The 18,679-nt window shown below is 51.8% G+C and overlaps 1 protein-coding gene across 16 annotated transcripts in view; it reads right to left on the reverse strand.

The window, feature by feature from the left end:
• Nucleotides 1-34: 34 nt before the first annotated feature.
• Pi4kb (phosphatidylinositol 4-kinase beta) overlaps nt 35-18,679 on the reverse strand; it is a 30,524-nt gene continuing 11,879 nt past the window's right edge. For 4 of the 16 annotated variants that reach the window (XM_013075518.3, XM_087213402.1, XM_021265850.2 and 1 more), the window contains 12 exons: nt 15,549-15,593; nt 14,184-14,258; nt 12,745-12,972; nt 11,683-11,910; nt 9,538-9,647; nt 8,858-8,962; nt 7,225-7,348; nt 5,771-6,036; nt 2,071-2,203; nt 1,736-1,856; nt 1,113-1,175; nt 35-859 (listed from right to left, as the gene is read on the reverse strand). In XM_013075518.3, coding sequence (XP_012930972.1) covers nt 678-859; nt 1,113-1,175; nt 1,736-1,856; nt 2,071-2,203; nt 5,771-6,036; nt 7,225-7,348; nt 8,858-8,962; nt 9,538-9,647; nt 11,683-11,910; nt 12,745-12,972; nt 14,184-14,258; nt 15,549-15,593 — 1,680 coding nt within the window. In that variant the 3' untranslated portion in view covers nt 35-677. Of the gene's footprint in view, nt 887-1,112; nt 1,176-1,735; nt 1,857-2,070; nt 2,204-5,770; nt 6,037-7,224; nt 7,349-8,857; nt 8,963-9,537; nt 9,648-11,682; nt 11,911-12,744; nt 12,973-14,183; nt 14,259-15,548; nt 15,594-18,679 lie in introns of all 16 variants that reach the window. The other 12 variants (XM_087213410.1, XM_087213411.1, XM_087213412.1 and 9 more) reach the window with 7 other exon arrangements.

The raw sequence follows: 18,679 nt of genomic DNA on the forward strand, positions 1-18,679 counted from the left end.
GTTGCCATTTGTATCCTGGACTCCGTGAGACATGTTAACTGCCAGCCCTCGCCCCCAGTGGCAGATGGCTAAGGACTTTATTTCAAACAAAAATAAAAAATTGAAAGCTACTCCCTGGGTGTGAGGAGGAGATCAGGGTAAGTTCCCTCAAATACTGGAGAGACTGGCGATTCCCTTCCCTGCCCTGATGATGGGCAACTCGGCAAGTGCAGGATCCCTACAGCACAGCCCATAATCAGGGACCAGCTCAGTGCTGGGGGGCGGGGACCGGCCCAGGATGGATTGGGCAGCAGCATGGTCAACGCTAACCACAGGACTGAGCCCTAGTACCAAGGAGCTACTTGGTCCCCCTTCCCGGGCCACAGGACAGATGAGGGCAAGGCCTGTGGGAGGCCGGTCCCCTACATTCTTCAGCTCACTTCTCGAGGGCAGTAAGTGTTGGGGTCCATCCGGTGTAATACTGACTGGGCCAGGGCCAGCCCACAGTTCTGGACCCACAGCAGGCTCTCTGCCCCCAGCTAGCTCTCGTGGTTACCATACGATCCTTTGATTTCTCGCCTTCTGTTTCCTTTGGGTGGATGGTTGGGTAGGTGGGGTTTCCTGGTTTGGGATTTCTCGGACCAGCCCTCCAGGAGGGCACCAGGTCCCCCACTGCGCCTGGGCCTGAGGAGGTGGTATCACATGATGCCGTTGGTGAGGTACTGGAAGCCGTCATAGAGCTTGGTGGTGATGGACCGCATGCTGCCGTCCACCATCTGCTCCACCAGCAGCTGGAGCTGCTCCTCCGTCATGCTCATGTGGAACCTCTCTTTGAGGTTGCGAATGGTACTGGAGCCGTGGAAGCAAGGAAGCTGCGAACCTAGGGGGAGAGGTGGGGTTGAGGGTCCTGGGCAGACAGGAAGGAGATGCAGTGTAGCAGATGTGGAATACGGAGCCGGGGTGCCCGTCCCGCCTCAGAGCCCTGGCAGCAGACAGAGCTGTGTGGGTGCAGAGGACAGGGTTGGCCCGGTTCGGCCCACGCTCTGCCCTCCACAGGTGAGGGGTGGCCAGGGGCTCTGAGTGGGGAACTTATCTGCTCACAGGACTCTGCCTGTGCTACGTCTGACACTCACAGATGACTTGGGCCACCATCATCACGGGGCCAGACGGGGAGGCTCCTGTGCCACAGCGGCAACCTGTGGGGTGGGGGTGGGGGAGACTGGCAGCTAGGTCTGGTGTTCCCCTGGCACCTTGAGGAGGGGAGGAAGAAAAGGCCCAGAGGAGCTGGCAGAGGAGCAGGCAAAAGACTGTAGCTGTCATGGCAACGAGGCAGACCAGGATGGCTGACACTGGCAGAGGAGGGGCCTGAGACGGGGGCCAGGCCAGGGCAGTCAGAGTCAAAGTGGACTAGGGAGGAAACATCCGAGGTGGCAAAGCCAAGAGTGATGGAGGGAGGAGACAAGAAACTCAGAGCCGGGCAGGGGGAGGAGCGGGGAAGGAGCAGGAGCCTGGGCAGGGGACTTTCTCTCCCTGAGGGCACCCAGGAGGTTGTTTCTGCTGCCCTTGCCACTTCCGCAGACCCAGCTCTGCCTCGGTCAGGAGCAAACGTCCTGAAGGAGAAAGAAACTGGGCACTGGGTCGGAGCTGGGACCTCCCAGGAACTCCCCACACCCTGCCAATGTGGTTCTGGAGGTGGCATCGACTTTCTGGAAGCCCTAAGCGCCAGCACCCCAACCTGAGTGGGAATCCAGCCCACCTTGCTGCATGATCTCCACGATCTGCACCACCTTATCCATGTGCTTCCGAGCAGCGATCAGCCCCTGCAGCATCAGCATCTTGTAATAGTTGAACATGTCGCCGTCCAGGCCGCCCATCACCTGGGGAGGGGCCGGGGTGCTGTGGGTCAGTTCTCTCGCAGGCCTCCCGCAGCTCCTCCTCCTCTCTTGGGCCGATAGAGCTCCCAGAAGTCCTGTCTCACTCCGACCTCCGGCCATCCCCGTTCTGTTCCCTCCTCACCTGCAGGGAGCTCATCCCTCCCTCTCCCAGGGCAGAGAGCACAGTGACCCTGGAGCACTGCTCCCTCCCACTCACGTCTACAAACTCTGTGGTCAGCTTGAAGGCTGAGGTCTCGAAGCCCAGGTTTCGGGGTGAGCTGGACAAGATGAAACCAAAGTCGATGTGGATAATGTGGCCTTCTGCGTCCAACAGGATGTTCCCATTGTGTCTGAGGTGGAGAGAGGAGGAAGGCGCAGTGGTGAGCTGCACTGAGGCTGGATCACGGCCGCGGGGCGCCAGGCCAGGTGGGAGTCCCCTGCACACTTCCCACTACCCAGAACTTCAGGGTCTACAGCCAGCAGTGGAAAGACAGTGATCAGAAAAGAAAACTGCTAACAAAAGCTGCAGGGTCTGAAACTGCTAATATTAACAAGAGAATCAGAAGTTTAAGATTAGCCCAATTTCCTGGAAACTACACTTCAAGAATTCAAACTGATCCCAGCCTAGTAAGAAGCCAGAAGCACGCAAAGGCCTCTGAAGCTCCAGGCTCCGGCCAAGCCCTGCTAGGTGAGAGACCTCACTCAGATCAGGTAACTGTGCTGCACTGGTAATTCCTATCAGCCATTGCAAAATAGAAGCCCCTAAGAAGGAAGTACCAGAGACATAGGGCTGAGGGGACCCTAAATGTAAACTACTGTGGGGGTTTTAAGTGGAAAGTTTTAAACCACTTTTATGTGAAAAAACAAAACAAAACAAAAAACACCCCAGGAGTCAACCACTACAGGGCGGCTGTAGAGGAGGAAGAGTTAAAAAGAGAGAAATCCCAGGTCTTTGCGATTCCCACATGAATGGCTGGTGGGAAGAAAAATTAACATGCTAAGCATGTGAGGCCCAGTCCTCTCACTTCAATAGTGGCTTTGTTAGGGCCAGCCTGCCTTGGTGTGAGGCCACCTTCTCTGGGGATGGCTGGCCGGGCCTAAAGAGGACAGAAGGGGTCACACAGAGTGCCCCCCGGGAGGCACTGAGCACTGAACAGTACCCACTCACCCGAGAGCCTGAGGTGTCCTGGGATGGCCCCACGTGCGCACACACTTTACACGTGGGCACACAGGGACTTGCTTGCCTGGGTCCCAAGGCGGACTGGTGGGTTCTTTCTTCCTCTTTTTTATTCTTCCCGGTACTGGGGATCGAACTCAGGACCTTGCACTTGTAAGGCAGGCACGGTGCCACTGAGCTAAATCCAAGGCCCTTTCTTATTTCCAGTTAGTGCCAGTTGGGACTTCAGAATGAGCCCCAGGGAACATGCACTGTTGGCCTTTCTTCCCAGCGGCTGACTGCACACTGGCCCGAACATATCTATTCTTTCCTTTTTGTTTTTGGTACAGGGGATTGAATGCAGGGTCTTCACACTGAGCCCTTTTTATTTTTAAATTTGAGGCAGGATATTAAGTTGCTAAATTGCCCAGGCAGGGCTCAAATTTGTGATCCTCCTGCCTCAGCCTCCCAGGTTACTGCAATTATACACATGTGCCACCACGCCTGGCTTTCTATCCTCCCCCCTTCCTCTCCCTCTCCTTTTAAAAAGTAAGCTCTGAGCCAGATGTGGTGGCACACACCTGTAATCACAGCACTGGGGAGGCTGAGACAGGAGGATCACTGTGAGTTCAAGGCGGCCTGAACTGCATAGCGAGATCCTGTGTCAAAACCAAACCAAACCAAACCAGAAAAACAAGCTCCGGCAAGTTTTGTTAAAAGTTTTGGATGCCTGACCCCTGACTAACCTGTCCTCACATGCTTGCACCAGTGACAGGCTATCCTCCGTGGTGTTTCCGGACACTGTACCCGCTTGGCTCAGGCCCTGGCAGTGGCCAGCACTGGTCGGGCACAGTACTGTAGTGCAGACTCCCTCAGAGCTGGGCAGTTGGTGGCAAGGAGGACCAATTTCATTTTGACTTAAAACTTCAGTCTGCTAGAGCCCCAGCACCTGCTTTGTGTCTAGTTATTCTTTTACTGTAGTCTTTGTTAGTTTACATCTATGATACCGTACTCCCAGACCTCCTCCTATCTCCAGTCTACCTCCCTGCTTCCAGTCGTCTCTTCTTCATTTGCTCCTTATTTTGGGTTTCTTGTGTAGGAGACACCATACCTCTGTGTCTGATTTCCTTCATGTCACATGGTCTCAGAGTGTACCCATTTTCCTACAAGTCACTTGCTTATCCTTTTTGATGGCAGAGTAGTGCTCCATTGTGTGCAAATGCCACATTTTCTTTTTTTTTTGGTACAGGGGATCAAACTCGGGACCTTGCGCTTTCGAGGCAGGCGGCAGAACCACTGAGCTAAATCCCCGGCCCATGCCACGTTTTCTTCATCCACTGATCTGTTGGTGGATACACAGGCTGCTTCCAAGACTTTGCCCCAGCACCTACTTTCCATTTAGTTTTGTCAGTTGGAGCCTAGAATCGACCAACTTCTACTGTTTTTATTTCTGCAGTGACTTTTTCTCTTTGTGGGCACCATCTTCCTATCATAGATGCCAGATAGCTCCTAATGATGAGGAGCCCTGCATCTATTCTGCTTTTAAGATTATGAGGTCTTGCAGGCTGGCACTGAACTCGAATCTCCTGCCTTAGCCTCCCAAGCAGCTGGGATTACAGACGGCTACCATAGCACCTGGCTCCTTCCTCCATTTAGTTGTTATAAATAATCGATCACCTCCCCACCAAGGATAGATCCCATCTTCCAAACATAACAGTTTCCTGAAGAAAAGCCCTGAGCCTGACTAGCGCCAGTTTTCCTGCCACACCTCTGCTCAATGCCGGGCTGAGCCCTTGGCGCTTTAGGGCCTAAGTTCAAAATCCTGATGCTTCAGGGACAGTGGAAGCCTGCAGAGAAGCACCTTATAATGATCACCCTGCAGCCCTCCCAGCAGAGCCCTCAGTTAGGGGTACGGTTCACTTGTGGGCCGGTGGGGTGGAATAAACAAGGTTCTAAGTCACCTGACCCTTATTTTCTTTTTTTTGGGTACCGGGGATCGAACTGGGGACCTTGTGCTTTTGAGGCAGGTGGCGGAACCACTGAGCTAAGTCCCCGGCCCATGACCCTTATTCTCTTCATGAGGAAACACTTGTCTGACAGAACATTCATCCTGCTGGAATGAGGAGAAGTTCATGGGTGGGGGCTTCACCTTCATCTCCACCACACCCCGCATTCGTCTTCTTTTTTGCTCAGCCACAGCCACTCCCTTTGAACCAGGCTCCATTACCTTTCGCCTGGTCGCCGAAGGCCCAGTTACACCCACCCTCACCCACGGTGCCACAGGGCACTGACTGAACACGGAAGATGCTGCTCTTTCCTCTGCCTGCAAACAAAGCTTCCGGCCCCACGAAACCCAGGGCCTGTCACACGCTTGGTAGTGCTCCACCCCACACCTAAGGCCCTTCTAATTTAGCCTGTTTACCTGTCTGATGTCACTGTGCGCTAGTCCTCTGCCATGTAATATAGTCCAAGCTTTAATCCCACTAAAATATTTTCTCACAGGGAACGTATTTCCTCCACAGCTTTGTCTGTTCTCATTATCCCTTGACCTCTAGGTCCCTGCTCACTCAGACCCTTACTCCTCTCATGAATCCTTCATTTCTTGCTCTTTTACCCTAGTGCTTGTCAATCTGCCTGCTTGGCGCACTGTCATTTAAATGTATCTGTCTCTGCTAAAAATATGTTGCTTGCTCCCCAACTGAGAGCTACACCTGGAAGGACAGAGGGGACTGGCGAAAGATGAGGGGCAGCAGTCACTTACCTGTCCTTAACTTGCAGCAGGTAACAGACCAGGCAGTAGCCAGCGCAGCTTTGCACAAAATTGCGCTGGGCACTGAGGAATGCCTCAGTGGTGTAGCTGCCGTGTTCCTGGAGGAAGTAATCGAGCAGGGACAGCTGGGATTGTTTCTTCACCTGATGGATGGACACAGCGTTGACCACTGGTTCAATCATGCCACTGTCAGCCGAGATCACAAGAATCTTGTATGGCTTGATCCAAAGGGGCACTCGTTCCTGTTCCCAAATGGACTGCGAGGAGACATGGAGGTGTGAGCACTCTCGTCTTTCTCCAAGTGAGGGAAGAAGGCTAAACCTCCCTCCTCTGACTGCTCTCTTGGTGGCCTTGGATTGTAGGCCATCAAGTGCGCCAGACCCACTGACCTACTGAGAACCAGGAGGCACTGACGACAGGAAGCTACTCTTAGAGGTTTGTGAAGACAGGAATCAGAGGCAGAATGACCAAGAAAGGCAGAGGAAAGAGGAAACCTCATTGTCACCTGACAAGCAGGGAGAGTGGAAGATAGTAATGTAAGTTCAAATAATAAGAAAAACGACAGCGAAGGATTTAGGCCCAAAGCAAGCTTCTCTAGAAAACAAACATATTGATACAAAGAACTGGATTGAATGGGTGAAGCTGCTTGCTGGCAAGCAAGCCAGGGGTCTTGGGGATCAATATCCCAGCACACTGTACCCTACCCACTACAGACCATTTGGAAAGTTCTGACTTTGGGGTTTTTTTTATGTAGCCCAGGCTGGCCTCGAACTCTTGGTGATCCTCCTGCCTCAGCCTCCTAAGTGCTGGGATTACAGGTGTTTGCCACCGCCCCTGGCTTGGGAAACTGATTTAAGGGAGAAACAAACCCAGCATCCTGACAAGGGTCAGAAGAGGGCAGGTGCAGTTTACAACAGAGCCAACAGAGGTCACTGTGCAGCTGTCCCTGAGGCTTCACTTCCCAGGCCAGCTGTAGTTTAATCTGCTTCCAACTGAGAGGCTGAGAGGCAGCTGGAGCTGGTCCCCAGCAAAGCTCCCTGCAGCCCCGCCTTCCTGTGTGGTCACTCGGACGGGGACGGAGTGGAGCTAGGCTGAATTCCCTTTCCCCTTCCTCCTACCCTCCTTTATTTCTATGTTTGTGTGTGTGGCACTGGGGATTGAACCCAGGGCTTTTGAACTGAGTTACAACCCCAGCCCTTTCTATTTTTTAAGACAGGGTGTCACTACTGGCCGGGGATTTAGCTCAGTGGTTTCGCCGCCTGCTGCACTGCGCAAGCGCAAGGACCTGAGTTTGACCTCCAGTACCAAAAAAAAAAAAAAAAAGGGCCTCACTAAGACTGGGCTTGAACTTGCAGTTCTCCTGGTTCAGCCTCCATGGTTGCTGGGATTACAGGCATGTGCCAACCATCCTGGCTCTTTCTTTCTTTCTTCTTCCCTTTCCTTACCTGCAGTTGCTTCAACACCTGGAAGGCCAGCAGCTCCTGCCGAAGGTCATCACCACACTTGACAATGACTGACAGGAGCCGCCAATTGGGGAGATGGCCATAGGGAGAGGCTTCTCTGATCCGCCTGTTGAGAAAGAAAGACATAAAGGATGTCACGGGTATTGACGTCAGGGTGAGGACGAAGAGGACCTGGGAGTCTGAAGGAGTTTCTGGAGGCCGACAGGCAATAAAGTCGGTGCTGTCCATGGGCTTACAAGACGAGGGGACCCTAGAGTATCTGTGTGCTATACCTTTCTGGCAGAACTAAGCTTGCTTCACAGAAACACTGGCATTAAGTTAAACTGGTGATGATGTTTCTTAGTCCCAGCCTACCTTACAGAGTGGATGTGCTCTGCTCTCATTGGCTTGTTTTATGCCTATTTATAAGCTTTCTAACTACTGTTTGACAAAGTTCTAATATTTTAGGGTGCTGACTACAGAATAGACAGGATTAGACTTGAATGGATTCCAGATAAACTCAGTCTGAGAAGCACTCTGTAAATCTCTGACACGGACGGCTCAGATTTGGCAAGAAGGGTTTTCCGATCCTGACTCCCGTTGAATGTCACATCCCCTCCGCAGGGGATACTCCGACTGACCGCCAGTGGGGAAGCTCCCTCCGAGTAGGGGCTAACTTGGCGGTGCCTTCAGAGACAAGGGGGAAAGGGACAGTCAGCGGTGTCAAGCCTACCACAGTAAGTCGAGCTGCGGAGGTTATGAAAGAGGGTTCCTAATGCACGACCGCCGAGAGAAGCCTTTCTAGCAAGTGCAGCTGTTAGGCATCTTTTGACTTAAGTTTTCTCTTGGATTTGACCTCACAATCTCTAGTGATAACCTCTTAAGGCTTCCCTTTATTTGTGCTCCAGCTACTTCTGATGGCATCGGCACAGCAACCCAACAGGAGAGCCAGCCATACAATAGGGTCCTCAAGGTCTTGGAGACTGAGGGTTTGCCAGGTGTGGTGGCACACCCCTGTGATCCCAGCAATCGGGAGGCTGAGGCAGGAGGATCACTGGGAATTGGAAGCCAGCCTGAGCTACATAGTGAGTTCAAAGCCAGCCTGAACTGCATGGTGAGACTTTGTCTCAAAAAAAAAAATGGGAAAGAAAGACTGAAGGCTGTACTAAAGTAAGGGCGGAGTAGTAAATGGTACCAAAAAAATGGAACCATTTACATTAGGCTTTTTTTCCTTTTGGGACAAGTAGCTTCTTCAAACTTCCTCAGGCTTTGGGCATAAACAATTACCCTCACCTCTCCTCAGCTCAGATAAAGGGTCAGAAGATGCAGACCCTGGCTCCAGAAGTGAAGCTCAATTTCATTCCTTTGACAAGGGAGGGAGAAGTCCCGGTCCAGGGCGGGACAGAACAAGGCTGAATGCACCTATCGTTCCCTGTATTCCCTCCCCCTGCCGTTCCCGCTATGAAAGACCCCAGCATGCCTGGACACAGGGAGAGGGTGATGAGGCAAATGGGTCCCTCCGTCTTCCCTGAGCTAGCTTTGAATAAATCCTTTTTATAAAAAAAGATGGTGCAGAGAACATCAGTGATTTTCTTAGACATTTCAGAGGGTGAGAGCCGCGCCCTGCCCCACTCACCGCACTTTCTCCTGCCAGGGCTCTTTGAGAGCAACTGCAGAGGGGTCCTCTGGGTCTCGCTTGAAGGCTGTGGGGGTGTGAGCCAGCTGCTCGGAGAGGCGCCGTCTAGCAGGAAGAAAATACGTCATGTGCTGGAGGAGCTACCCCAGAGCCTCATGCCCCTGTCTATGCCAGTGTTCTCTGCACTGTTCCTGCATTCTGGGCACAAAAAGACAGGAACCGAGGCTGAGAGGGACTCATGGGAGGAAGCGTAATTAGTGGACTGTTTTGCTAAGCTGGTGGTTTGAGATCACGTTAAACTGCAGAGCACCCGCCCTCCTGCCCTCTGACCCAGCAGTGACTTGGGATGGGAAGGGCCCCAGAACCTGCATTCCCAACAGGTTCTGATTTCCTCTGCCTGGATTCTGATGCACATCTATTTCTGACCCCACTTTGAGAATCACTGCTCAAATTCTTTTCTCAGGCTCTTGCATCTCTTTGAGATCTTCTTAAAATTTTATTTCTTTCTGCAGTAGTTTAAGCAGTCTCAACCTGCACCTTTACAGCGTCAGGTTTGACAGTCTTAGGACAAGCACAGAATAAGAAAGAAGAGGCAAAGACACTGGCAGACGCAGACAAGAGAACAGAGAGGCAGTGTCTGGAAGAGGGACGGAAAAGGAGGGTGACCTGGGCGGCCATACCGGATGTCCCCCGCTGCGATGAACACAGGCTCTTTGCTCTCCTGGCTGGTGATGCTGTCCACGGAGAACTGGGAGATGTTGTCACAGCTGTTGGTGTGCACCTCAGGGAGCTGAGGATGGCAGGGCAGGGGTGATCAGTGCACTAAGCATGGTCTCCCTCTCTCGCCGCCGCTGCCTGCTCGCCTGCCCGCCTGCCCTTGCCACACACGTTCTGCTGTCCCTGCCAGCCTGCTCCAAAGGCCCCCTGGCTCCACACACCCTCACCGCCGGGGCCCCACACTGCACAGGGGCTCATGTGGACCCAGCAGCAGTGCTTCTCCAAGTGTGCACTGCTGCTTCAGAACTGGTTGAGACACCTGCTGAAACGCTACCCCACTACCCCACTATCAGTCCGAATCAGAATTACTGGGACCGAAACCTGGAAGTCCAAATTTTTAACAGATTCTCCAGCACAAAAGCTGACAAATCACTGCCGTGGCCATCACAGAATCCTCAGCTTTGAGTCTCAGACTGAGACCCCTGTGCCTAGGGGTGTTTCCCCCCGGGGTTCTGGACTAGATTCTTCTGACTACCTCTTCATCTAAATCACACAATTGGGTGTCCCATTTCTTCAACTTTTTTTTTTTTTTTTTTGGTACCGGAGATCGAACTCGGGTCCTTGGGCTTGAGGCAGGCGGCGGAACCACTGAGCTAAATCTCCGGCCCAGGTGTCCCATTTCTAACTGAACCCAACCCCAAGGCCCCTATCCAGTTACTCCTGCCCAGGTTCCTCCCTTTGACTGCACCTGTCACCCAGTGCTCTTGCTTTGTACAGAGGATCTTAACGTTTTTCTTAAATGTTTTTTTTTTTTCGGTACCGGGGATCGAACTCGGGAATCCCCGGCTCTTAAATGTTTATGTCTAACCTTCCAACTGGACTGTAAGCTCAAGGACAGCTTTTCACAGAATGCCCTACACAAAACCCTGCTCTGGGTCTCTGTAGCCGCAGAATAAAGGTCAAGGTTCCTGACAAGCTCCTCCCCACAATCTGGCACGTGCCAACCCCAACCGCCGCAGCCTGATCCCTCACTGTCTCACCTTACACCCACGGCCAGACAAATGCTCTTTCATTCCTGTCATGCCAGCGACCACACTGTCTCAGTACAGACTTCCTTTGCCTGAAGGCCCTCCATCCACTTCTTCCTGCCATCCTCAGCCTAGCTGAGAAGTGACTTCCTCCAGGAAGCTGCCTCCCCCACCCAGGGTGCTCCCACGCCCTCCACCTTCTCCCCACAGCCTGGGTTACACCACATCACACCTATCTCCCTCTGCTCCTCTCCTCGCTCCTGCTAGGCCCTAAGCTCCTTCTAGGGGGGCCGTAGCTTGTTCACTAGCACACAGCACTCAGGTTTGCACACAAGGCCCTGCATACGCACTTATTGAGAGAGAGCACCTGACTCACTGCTCTGTTACCATAAGACAACTTTCTTTCTTTGTTAAAAATAAAGTCATTCTATGTCATAAATGAAATGGCTAGAAAAACAATGTCTTTAAAGGAGAAATGTCTTCTATCTTAGGAAATTTGCTGCACTAAAACCATGCTGTGAAGTTATAGTATCGTTGAAGTGTTGTTGCCTTATGTCTTTTTTTTTTGGTACCGGGATCAAACTCAGGACCTTGCGCTTGTGAGGCAGGTGGCGGCACCACTGCCTACATCCCCAGCCCACCTTAATTCTTAATTCTATGATGATATGAAGAAATTCAGTCCTGATTTAGATACAGAGCCAACCTTTTCTTAAGAATAAACTCTGCCACACTGACCACTGTTCATATAGGAAATTGATTCATAATTTAAAAGTATTTTGAACATTAAGACAACTTTCTATAGCAAAGTTCAATAAATATTTTCAATGAATTCCCCTCATTCCCCTGGTTCTAGGAGCCACTCCTCACATCTAACTTGAACTCATTCAGGGAAACGAGGCCCATCCGAGTCTACCCAGGCCAGAGAGGCTCAGAGCACACCCGTGTCATTCTCTGCACTACCCCCACCACTTACCTGGGCTCTCGCCTCCTCCTGCCAAGGCCGAGACAGCGAGTCTCAACACACAGCAGGGCCTGGAGATCAGGAGGCATGCCCCACCTTAACCCCTGGAGCTCCCTTACCTCCACCTGCAGCTCGCCGATGTCGTCCACCGACCAGGCCTCGTCGTCATTGTCATAGTTGGGCACAGTGCTGAAGCTGCCCGCCCGCTGCTCGTGGGTGATGCCACACTCGGGCAGATTCTCTACGGACCGTGTGCTCCGGATCCGGTTCTCAGGGATCCGGGCAGGGACACTGGCAGTGTCGAAGTTTTCACATTCAAGGACTTCCACATAGATCAGGTAGGGAGCCTATGGGGTAGCGAGAACAGCATCTGAAGCTTACCTCTACCACTGCCTCCACACTGCTAACTTCCTGCTGCCCACTCCAAGCTCCAGCCCGCATCCATCAGCCCTTAATCCTCCGGATGCCACATCAGGGCTGGGGCTGGTCATGGCTGATTCCCTATATAAAGAATCTGGGTGAGAGAGTGCACAAGTCTTCCAAATGTTTCAGCTGGGCTTCAGAATGCACAGACAGTGCAGTTAGGCAAATGTTTCAACTATTAATTACAGCTTGGAAGAGAGACCTAGAAGCCTCTGCTGGCTTGTCCTAAAGCCAGGCCCTGGCCAGGTGGGTGGTGCACACACCTGTAATCCCAGCACTTGGAAGACTGAGGCAGGAGGATTGCTTTGAGTTTGAGGCCAGCCTGGGCTACATAATGAGTTCAAGGCCAATCTGAATTACATAGCGAGACCCTGTCTCCAAAAGTAAATTAAAAAAAAAAAAAAGGGCCCAAGGAACTGCTGTGGACGAAATGACTGGACCAAACTGGCCACTATCCCATGGAGGATTCTAATTTTCAGCACTTCCTCTGAAAGAAGAATCGAACCCTGAGTACTCATTCCTTACAGGAGGGCTAGAGCAGAGCCACCAAAATGACTATAAAGGGATGGACAGCAGGAGGCACGTTGAAAAATTTAGGCCTCTTTGGTCTAGAAGAGCAACAGGAGGGAATCATGAGGTAGAGACAGATGGATACATGCACCCTGGACAACAGGAGCCTGGGGTGTTGGTGGGGAATTCCTGGACAATCATGGGAGCAGAGTGGGGGCAGCAGTAGGTGTGGGCCAGAGCCCGCTCACCTTGTCCTTGGAGTTGAGGACAACAGCCTGTGTGTGGGGCACACGGACCACGTGGTGGTCAAAGCCAGCAGTGGGCAGCCAGACCCGGGCAGGGAGCTTATGGTTGAGCAGGGAGAGCTCTGAGATCAGCCGCTGTGTTTTCTGCTCTTTGGTGGGGAGCGTGGCCAGCCGTTTGCCAATTGCCATGAGGGACTTGATGAATTCTCGCTCAGGAGCCAGCCGGACAGGCTAAAGGGGGTTGGGATGAAACAAAAAGACGGTGAAAAACTACAGAAACAAGTAGCTCACACCCTCATCACCCTGGCCCTGTTGGCCAAGGACCCCAAGTGTCGAGAGAAACTTTCTGCCATGGTAGGAGATTCCACCCGCCCCACCAAGCTCCAACTGAGTATGGCCAGCATATTCCTTCCCGTCTATTTATTTTTTTGGTACTGGGGATCGAACTCGGGTCCTTGCGCTTGCACAGCAGGCGGCGAAACCACTGAGCTAAATCCCTGGACCCTGTCTATTTCTTGAGAATAAGGGGGCCCCATGTCGATTCTGGGATGTACCCCTCTTCTCTTAGACTGTGTTCTTCAAGGACTGTCCAGAGGCTGTAGGGCAGGCAGGGCAGTCTCTGGAGAGGTCCTCCCAGGACCAGAGAGGGGCGCTGCTTACACCTGAGGTGCCTCACCCCCACTCAGGCCCCTGGGCTGGGTCTCCACTGAGGGGCTCCCAGGGCCTACATGCTGGGGGACAGAACACTAAGCCAGCATTTCCCTTTTCAAAGAAGGAAGGACTCTTCATCCAAAGGACTTGTTGCTTCCCATGGCATTCCACAATGTTGTCTGTCTCACAGTTTCTTTGTTTTGTTTTGTTTTTTTGGTACCAGGGATCGAACCTGGATCCCTGCGCTTGCGAGGCAGGTGGTGGAACCACTGAGCTAAATCCCCGGCCCCTCACAGTTTCTTATAAGGGGTCAGGGCACATGCAGGGGATGAGGAAATGAGCAAACTTTGCATTAATGAGGAACAACCAATAATCAGTGGGCAAAGAAAAAGCAGAGGGAGGGAGGGAGGGAGGGAGGGAGGGAAGGAGGGGTGGGTAGGTGGGTGGAGAAAGCAATAGCTCCTTGAAGGTCCCTCTCAAATGATTCCTTCTTGGCCCCTCTTCCTCAACCTCTCAGGGACCAGGGCCCTCCTAAGAGTCCCCTGCTCTGAGCTTGGCTCCTCCTGGCAGCCCTTCAGTCATTCCCAGAAAAGGTAAACTCAGTGTGCGTGGAGAGTACGGTGGGGTGCAGAAAAAGATAGACTCAGCTAAACATAAAGAAGGCTCTGTTCCCCATCTAAGTTCTTCTACCATAAAGGGCATTTCACCAAAACAGCCACCCCACTCCCCATTCCCGCTCTTCAGGGAGTTAAGAACATTACCTCTTCTTACAGGAACAGCATTTCACTCACCAGGCTTTTCTCTCCCTTTCTGAGTGTGTCTTGCTTAGTTTCCTGATTGAGAATGTCTACCCTCACTCCCTCACACTGCAAAGAAAGAGCTTCTTTTGAAAACTAGGCAGTACCAGGTCCACCTGTGCATGTGTGACAGAGCCAGGGTGCAAAGGACAGCTGTCTCTCGGCCTCTACCCTGCCGTGGGAGGAGGCAGGCTGTCCCAGAGCAACATACAGTAATGAAACAGCTGGGATGAGTCAGGAATGCTTTTGGGGGCAAAGTTGAAAAGAGAGAAAGAAAAGGAAGACAATAGAACTGAGCTTCTATAGTCCCTACAAATGTCCTGGAGGCCTAACAGAGAAAGAGAAGAAAGGGAAATTAGAAGACTCACTCGTCCTGCTCCCCTAATCCATCCACTCAGTGGCAGGTGGTCACCGTTCCAAGGGCCTTCCATCCCAATGAATTCAGTCTTCTTAGATTAGAAAGGCAGAATTCCTTCCCACCCTGAGTGATGTGAGAGTATGTTGGGAATGTGACCCCAGGCCTCCAGAGAGGCTCTGCCACATGGGAGGCGACAGGAATGATAACTGAAAGGGGATTAGCACAGAACATAGAAAACTGATTGGATAGACATTAAAAAAAAAAAGGAAAATAAAAAAAATCAGCCAAACTCCCAGAGGGCCCAGCATTTCCTCTCACGTCTTTGCCTGGCAACAAAGAGCAAGACCCCATGGGGCTAGAGGGTCCGGGACAGTGCACAGGGATGAGAAGGGAGAATGAAACTAAGGGGCATCCTGGGAAATGAGCTGGGAAAAGGGAAGAACTCAGTCCTGGAAGAAAGGTGGCTGAAGTTAAAAAAGAAAGCCAGTTGAGGGGAGGCAGAACTTTCCTTCAGGTCCAGTCCTAACTGCTTCTGGAGCTGGCACACCCAGCACAGGGCCTCAAATTTAGAAGACTCAATAAATATTTGATGGCCTGACGGCAAAAGCCACAGGGAAAGAGCTCTGTGCAGGGGAAACGGGATCCTGGGGGTTTCTGCCAAGCAGTTCTTGGCTCTAACCCAGGAGTGAATTCTACCTCTCTCCCAGCTGTTTCCTCCTGAGCCCTAGGAGCTGGGAGCTGAGAAGTGTGGCATCCCAGCTGTCTCTGAGACAAGATCGACAAAGCTGTCCCAGCCTGGGCTCAGGGCCCTGGCAGCAAAGGTCAGGGGCTCCTCCAGGTCTGGGTGCTCTGGCAGACCTGATAGGGAGAAGCTGAGCTCCCAGGAATTAAAGAGGCCTTTGAATTCCAGCCTTGATCTGGGTGCTCAGAAGACCTGGGACGGAGAGGAAATGCGGCCGTGGGGGGAGCCTGCCACCCAGCCCCAGCCTGGCCCCACTTACGGAACTGAATGAATTAGCAATACTCTCGGTGCTGGAGGAGAGCTCCTGGGAAAGGGCCGGAGGGCAAGGGGAGAAGAAGGGACAGGGAGGGTAAGGAGAGAGACAAAGGCAAAGAATTTAGCTCCACCTTGGACCATAACTGCTTCTCCGGTGCAGCTCTGTCTTTGTGCTTTAAAGAAAGCAAGCCAACCCAGAGACGCCACTCTCCCAGTTTCTAGACCCCTGCAGGAGAGCTGGGAGGCCAGGCTGGACCTTGAGGTGAGAGGGGCCGAAGAGACAAGAAGTCTCTCTCTTTCACTCTGTTCCTGCTGGGTCAAATCTTTCTGAAGTAATCTTCCTTTTAAGATGACACCTAAAGCTGAGTTCCTGGGCCAAGCTTGCCTGCTCTTTCTCTTCACCTCTGACACACCATCAGCCAACCCCTCCTCCTCAGCTGAGGACCGCCAGAGACTGGATTTAACAAGCTGCATGACCCTCATACTGGAAGCCCCAAGTTCCTCCGGCTTCTTAGAAATCTCAGGGAGTAAAAAGAATTAAACTTTCAGTGGCAAGCACATATTCTTCCCCTCCAATCAGACTTATTCTCACCCTGGGAAAACTAATCCCAGCCTTGAACTTGTGTGACGAAGGGTACCCCGGGCCCATGAACTTGAAACTCGTGGGCTGGGTGCCGGTGGAAGGAAGGATTCATCAATCAAGCCTCTATCAAACCTCAGGCTTCCTAGCAGGCTATTTCATTTTTTTTTTTTTTTTTTGGTACCAGGGATCAAACTCAGGACCTTGCACTTGCGAGGCAGGTGCTGGAACCACTGAGCTAAATCCCCAGCATAGCAGGCTATTTCACACGACACTCAATACATTACAACTTTTTTAAACTTAAATTGGGGAGTTAGGGGGCCGGGGATTTAGCTCAGTGGTTCCAGTGCCTGCCTCGCAAGCGCAAGGTCCCAAGTTCAATCCCCGGTACCAAAAAAAAAAAAAAAAGCTGTACACAACAGTACGGTCAAGTTTACAATAAGCAAAATTTGATAAAATGAGAAGTGAGAAACTAGGTTTGATAGTGAAAATCCAGATACCACCCAAATTGGGGAGTTAGGTTCTAGTTAAGTCCATCTGAGAAGCTGACAACCCAGGGCAGCAGCTATCCTGCTGCCAGCCCAGGGGAATAATCTTAAACATCGCCCCATTCCTGTGCCACCGTGGTATCCGTGAACAAAACAGGGCAGTTCTGTGGCAGTGCTATGCACAGGGACACCCTGGGTCTTTCCAATAAGGTCTACCAGGGCAGGGGGCAGGGGCAGCATGTGTACAAACATGCAGGAGGGGAGGGGCCTGGTCTTCAAAAGGCAAAGTCCTTGGTGCTACCAGGGCAGGAAGGCCGGTGGGCGCTGAGCTTCTACTCTGCTGGTGTTTCAAGCACTGACTTAATTTACTTCCATAGTTTACTACTTTAGCTGGAGGTCTTATTGTCAGGTCTCTGCTTGAACAATCTGGGCAGAAATGCACACTAAAGGAAAAGCCACACTTGGAATCATTCCCGTAGGGCCACAACTCTTTCACTTTGGCTAGAAGTGGGAGGGTGAACTGGGCAGTAAGGATGCCAGTCTCAGTAGTTGTTTCTACCCGTGAGCTGGCTGGGGAGGGACAGCATGAGAGACATTAGCTCCGTAGGCAATGCTACAGTGGACTCTCTCACAGACAGGCTCCTGTGGACGTGTGAACAGCCTTTCAATAAGGGAGGTGTATCATGACCTGCTCCCCTCCTCCTACTCCCTGGGCTTGAGTCACTCATACTGAGTCAGCTACAGCGAATAAGGCTGAGACCAAGAAGTTGACATCATACAGTATCAGGGTGGAAGGCCCACAGGGCTTCCAGTGTGACATGCAGCAGATTTCTCTGTACAAAGCTTACAGTCCTGAAAGACAAAGCTGATCTACTTAGGGTGTCATGTAGGGCAGGCTATGGGGCAGGGACAGTACCCAAACCACTCTGTTCCTTGCATCCCTCACTCTTTGACAAAATATTTATCATTTGGTTACAAATGGGAAGGAAAACTCCCTGAGTAGCGTTCTATGAGGAGGTTGATAACTGCTCTGAAGAAAAGGGATTTGGGAGGAATAGTGAGATGGGAAGAATCAGGGCTAGAGCCCTCCAATATGGAGGTGTGAAAAGATTCCTCAAGAAAAGAAAATGGAAACTTCTGTGAGATTTGGGCAAAGAAGAGCTCTTCAGGAAAACTCCAGGCAGGAAGCGAACTGCGCAGCCCCTGGACCTCTGCCCTATGGCCCTGCCTCACTCTCTGAAGCTCCTCTGCTGTAGTTGGAGCATGGGATGAAACTCAGAACTCAAAGGAAAAGCAGAGAGCAGAAGTGTGTCAGGACCCACCTACAAATTCCCCTTCTAGAATGTACCTGCTCAGGCCTTAGAAAATTCTGTTTTTCACTTGAGTAAGGTGTGCCCCTTACCCTGCTTATGGGCAGGAAACACCTTTTCAAGAGAGTCACAAGCTAACTGGTTCCCTAGATACTAGGGACTTCTAAGAACCTTATCAATTCCTAGAGAAAGAACAGCATTTTGTCCTCCATCCTTTGCTGACTTCAGAACAGGACCTTACACACTGTACAAGATCAGTAACTAGCTGCTGAGTAAATGAATGTTGCATGATGGGGGAGGAGGAAGAACCCATTCTTGTGGTAACTGGTGGGGACAAAGGCCTCGACAGACATATCTATTTTCAAAATGCCAAGGAGAGGGCCGGGGATTGTAGCTCAGTGTTACTGTGCCTGCCTTGCAAGAACAAGGTCCTGAGTTTGATCCCTGGTACCACAAAAAACAAAAAACAAAATGCCAAGGAGGTTGAGAGAACCCTGTGCTGGAGACTTCAGTGCTTAGAAACCCAGTGATACTGACATTTATGTTCTCTCTTTTTTGTTCACATATCCTGAGGAGTCACAGTGGATTCCGGTGTCTCATTCTATCTGCATCAGATAACCCAGGAGGGCCTGGGAATGAGGTATCTCCTTTCTTTCTTGGATCTAGTGACCCCAAGTAAGGAGCCAGGCTGGGAAGAATGGCCGCTGGAGAACTCACCCTAGAGAGTTAGGCACTCACAGAATACCTGCCTTTCCAA

This window comes from Heterocephalus glaber, unplaced genomic scaffold (genome assembly GCF_053883595.1).
Source record: "Heterocephalus glaber isolate CG9 unplaced genomic scaffold, H.glaber_assembly_v1.0 deba00001442, whole genome shotgun sequence".
Classification (NCBI taxonomy): Eukaryota; Metazoa; Chordata; class Mammalia; order Rodentia; family Bathyergidae; genus Heterocephalus; species Heterocephalus glaber.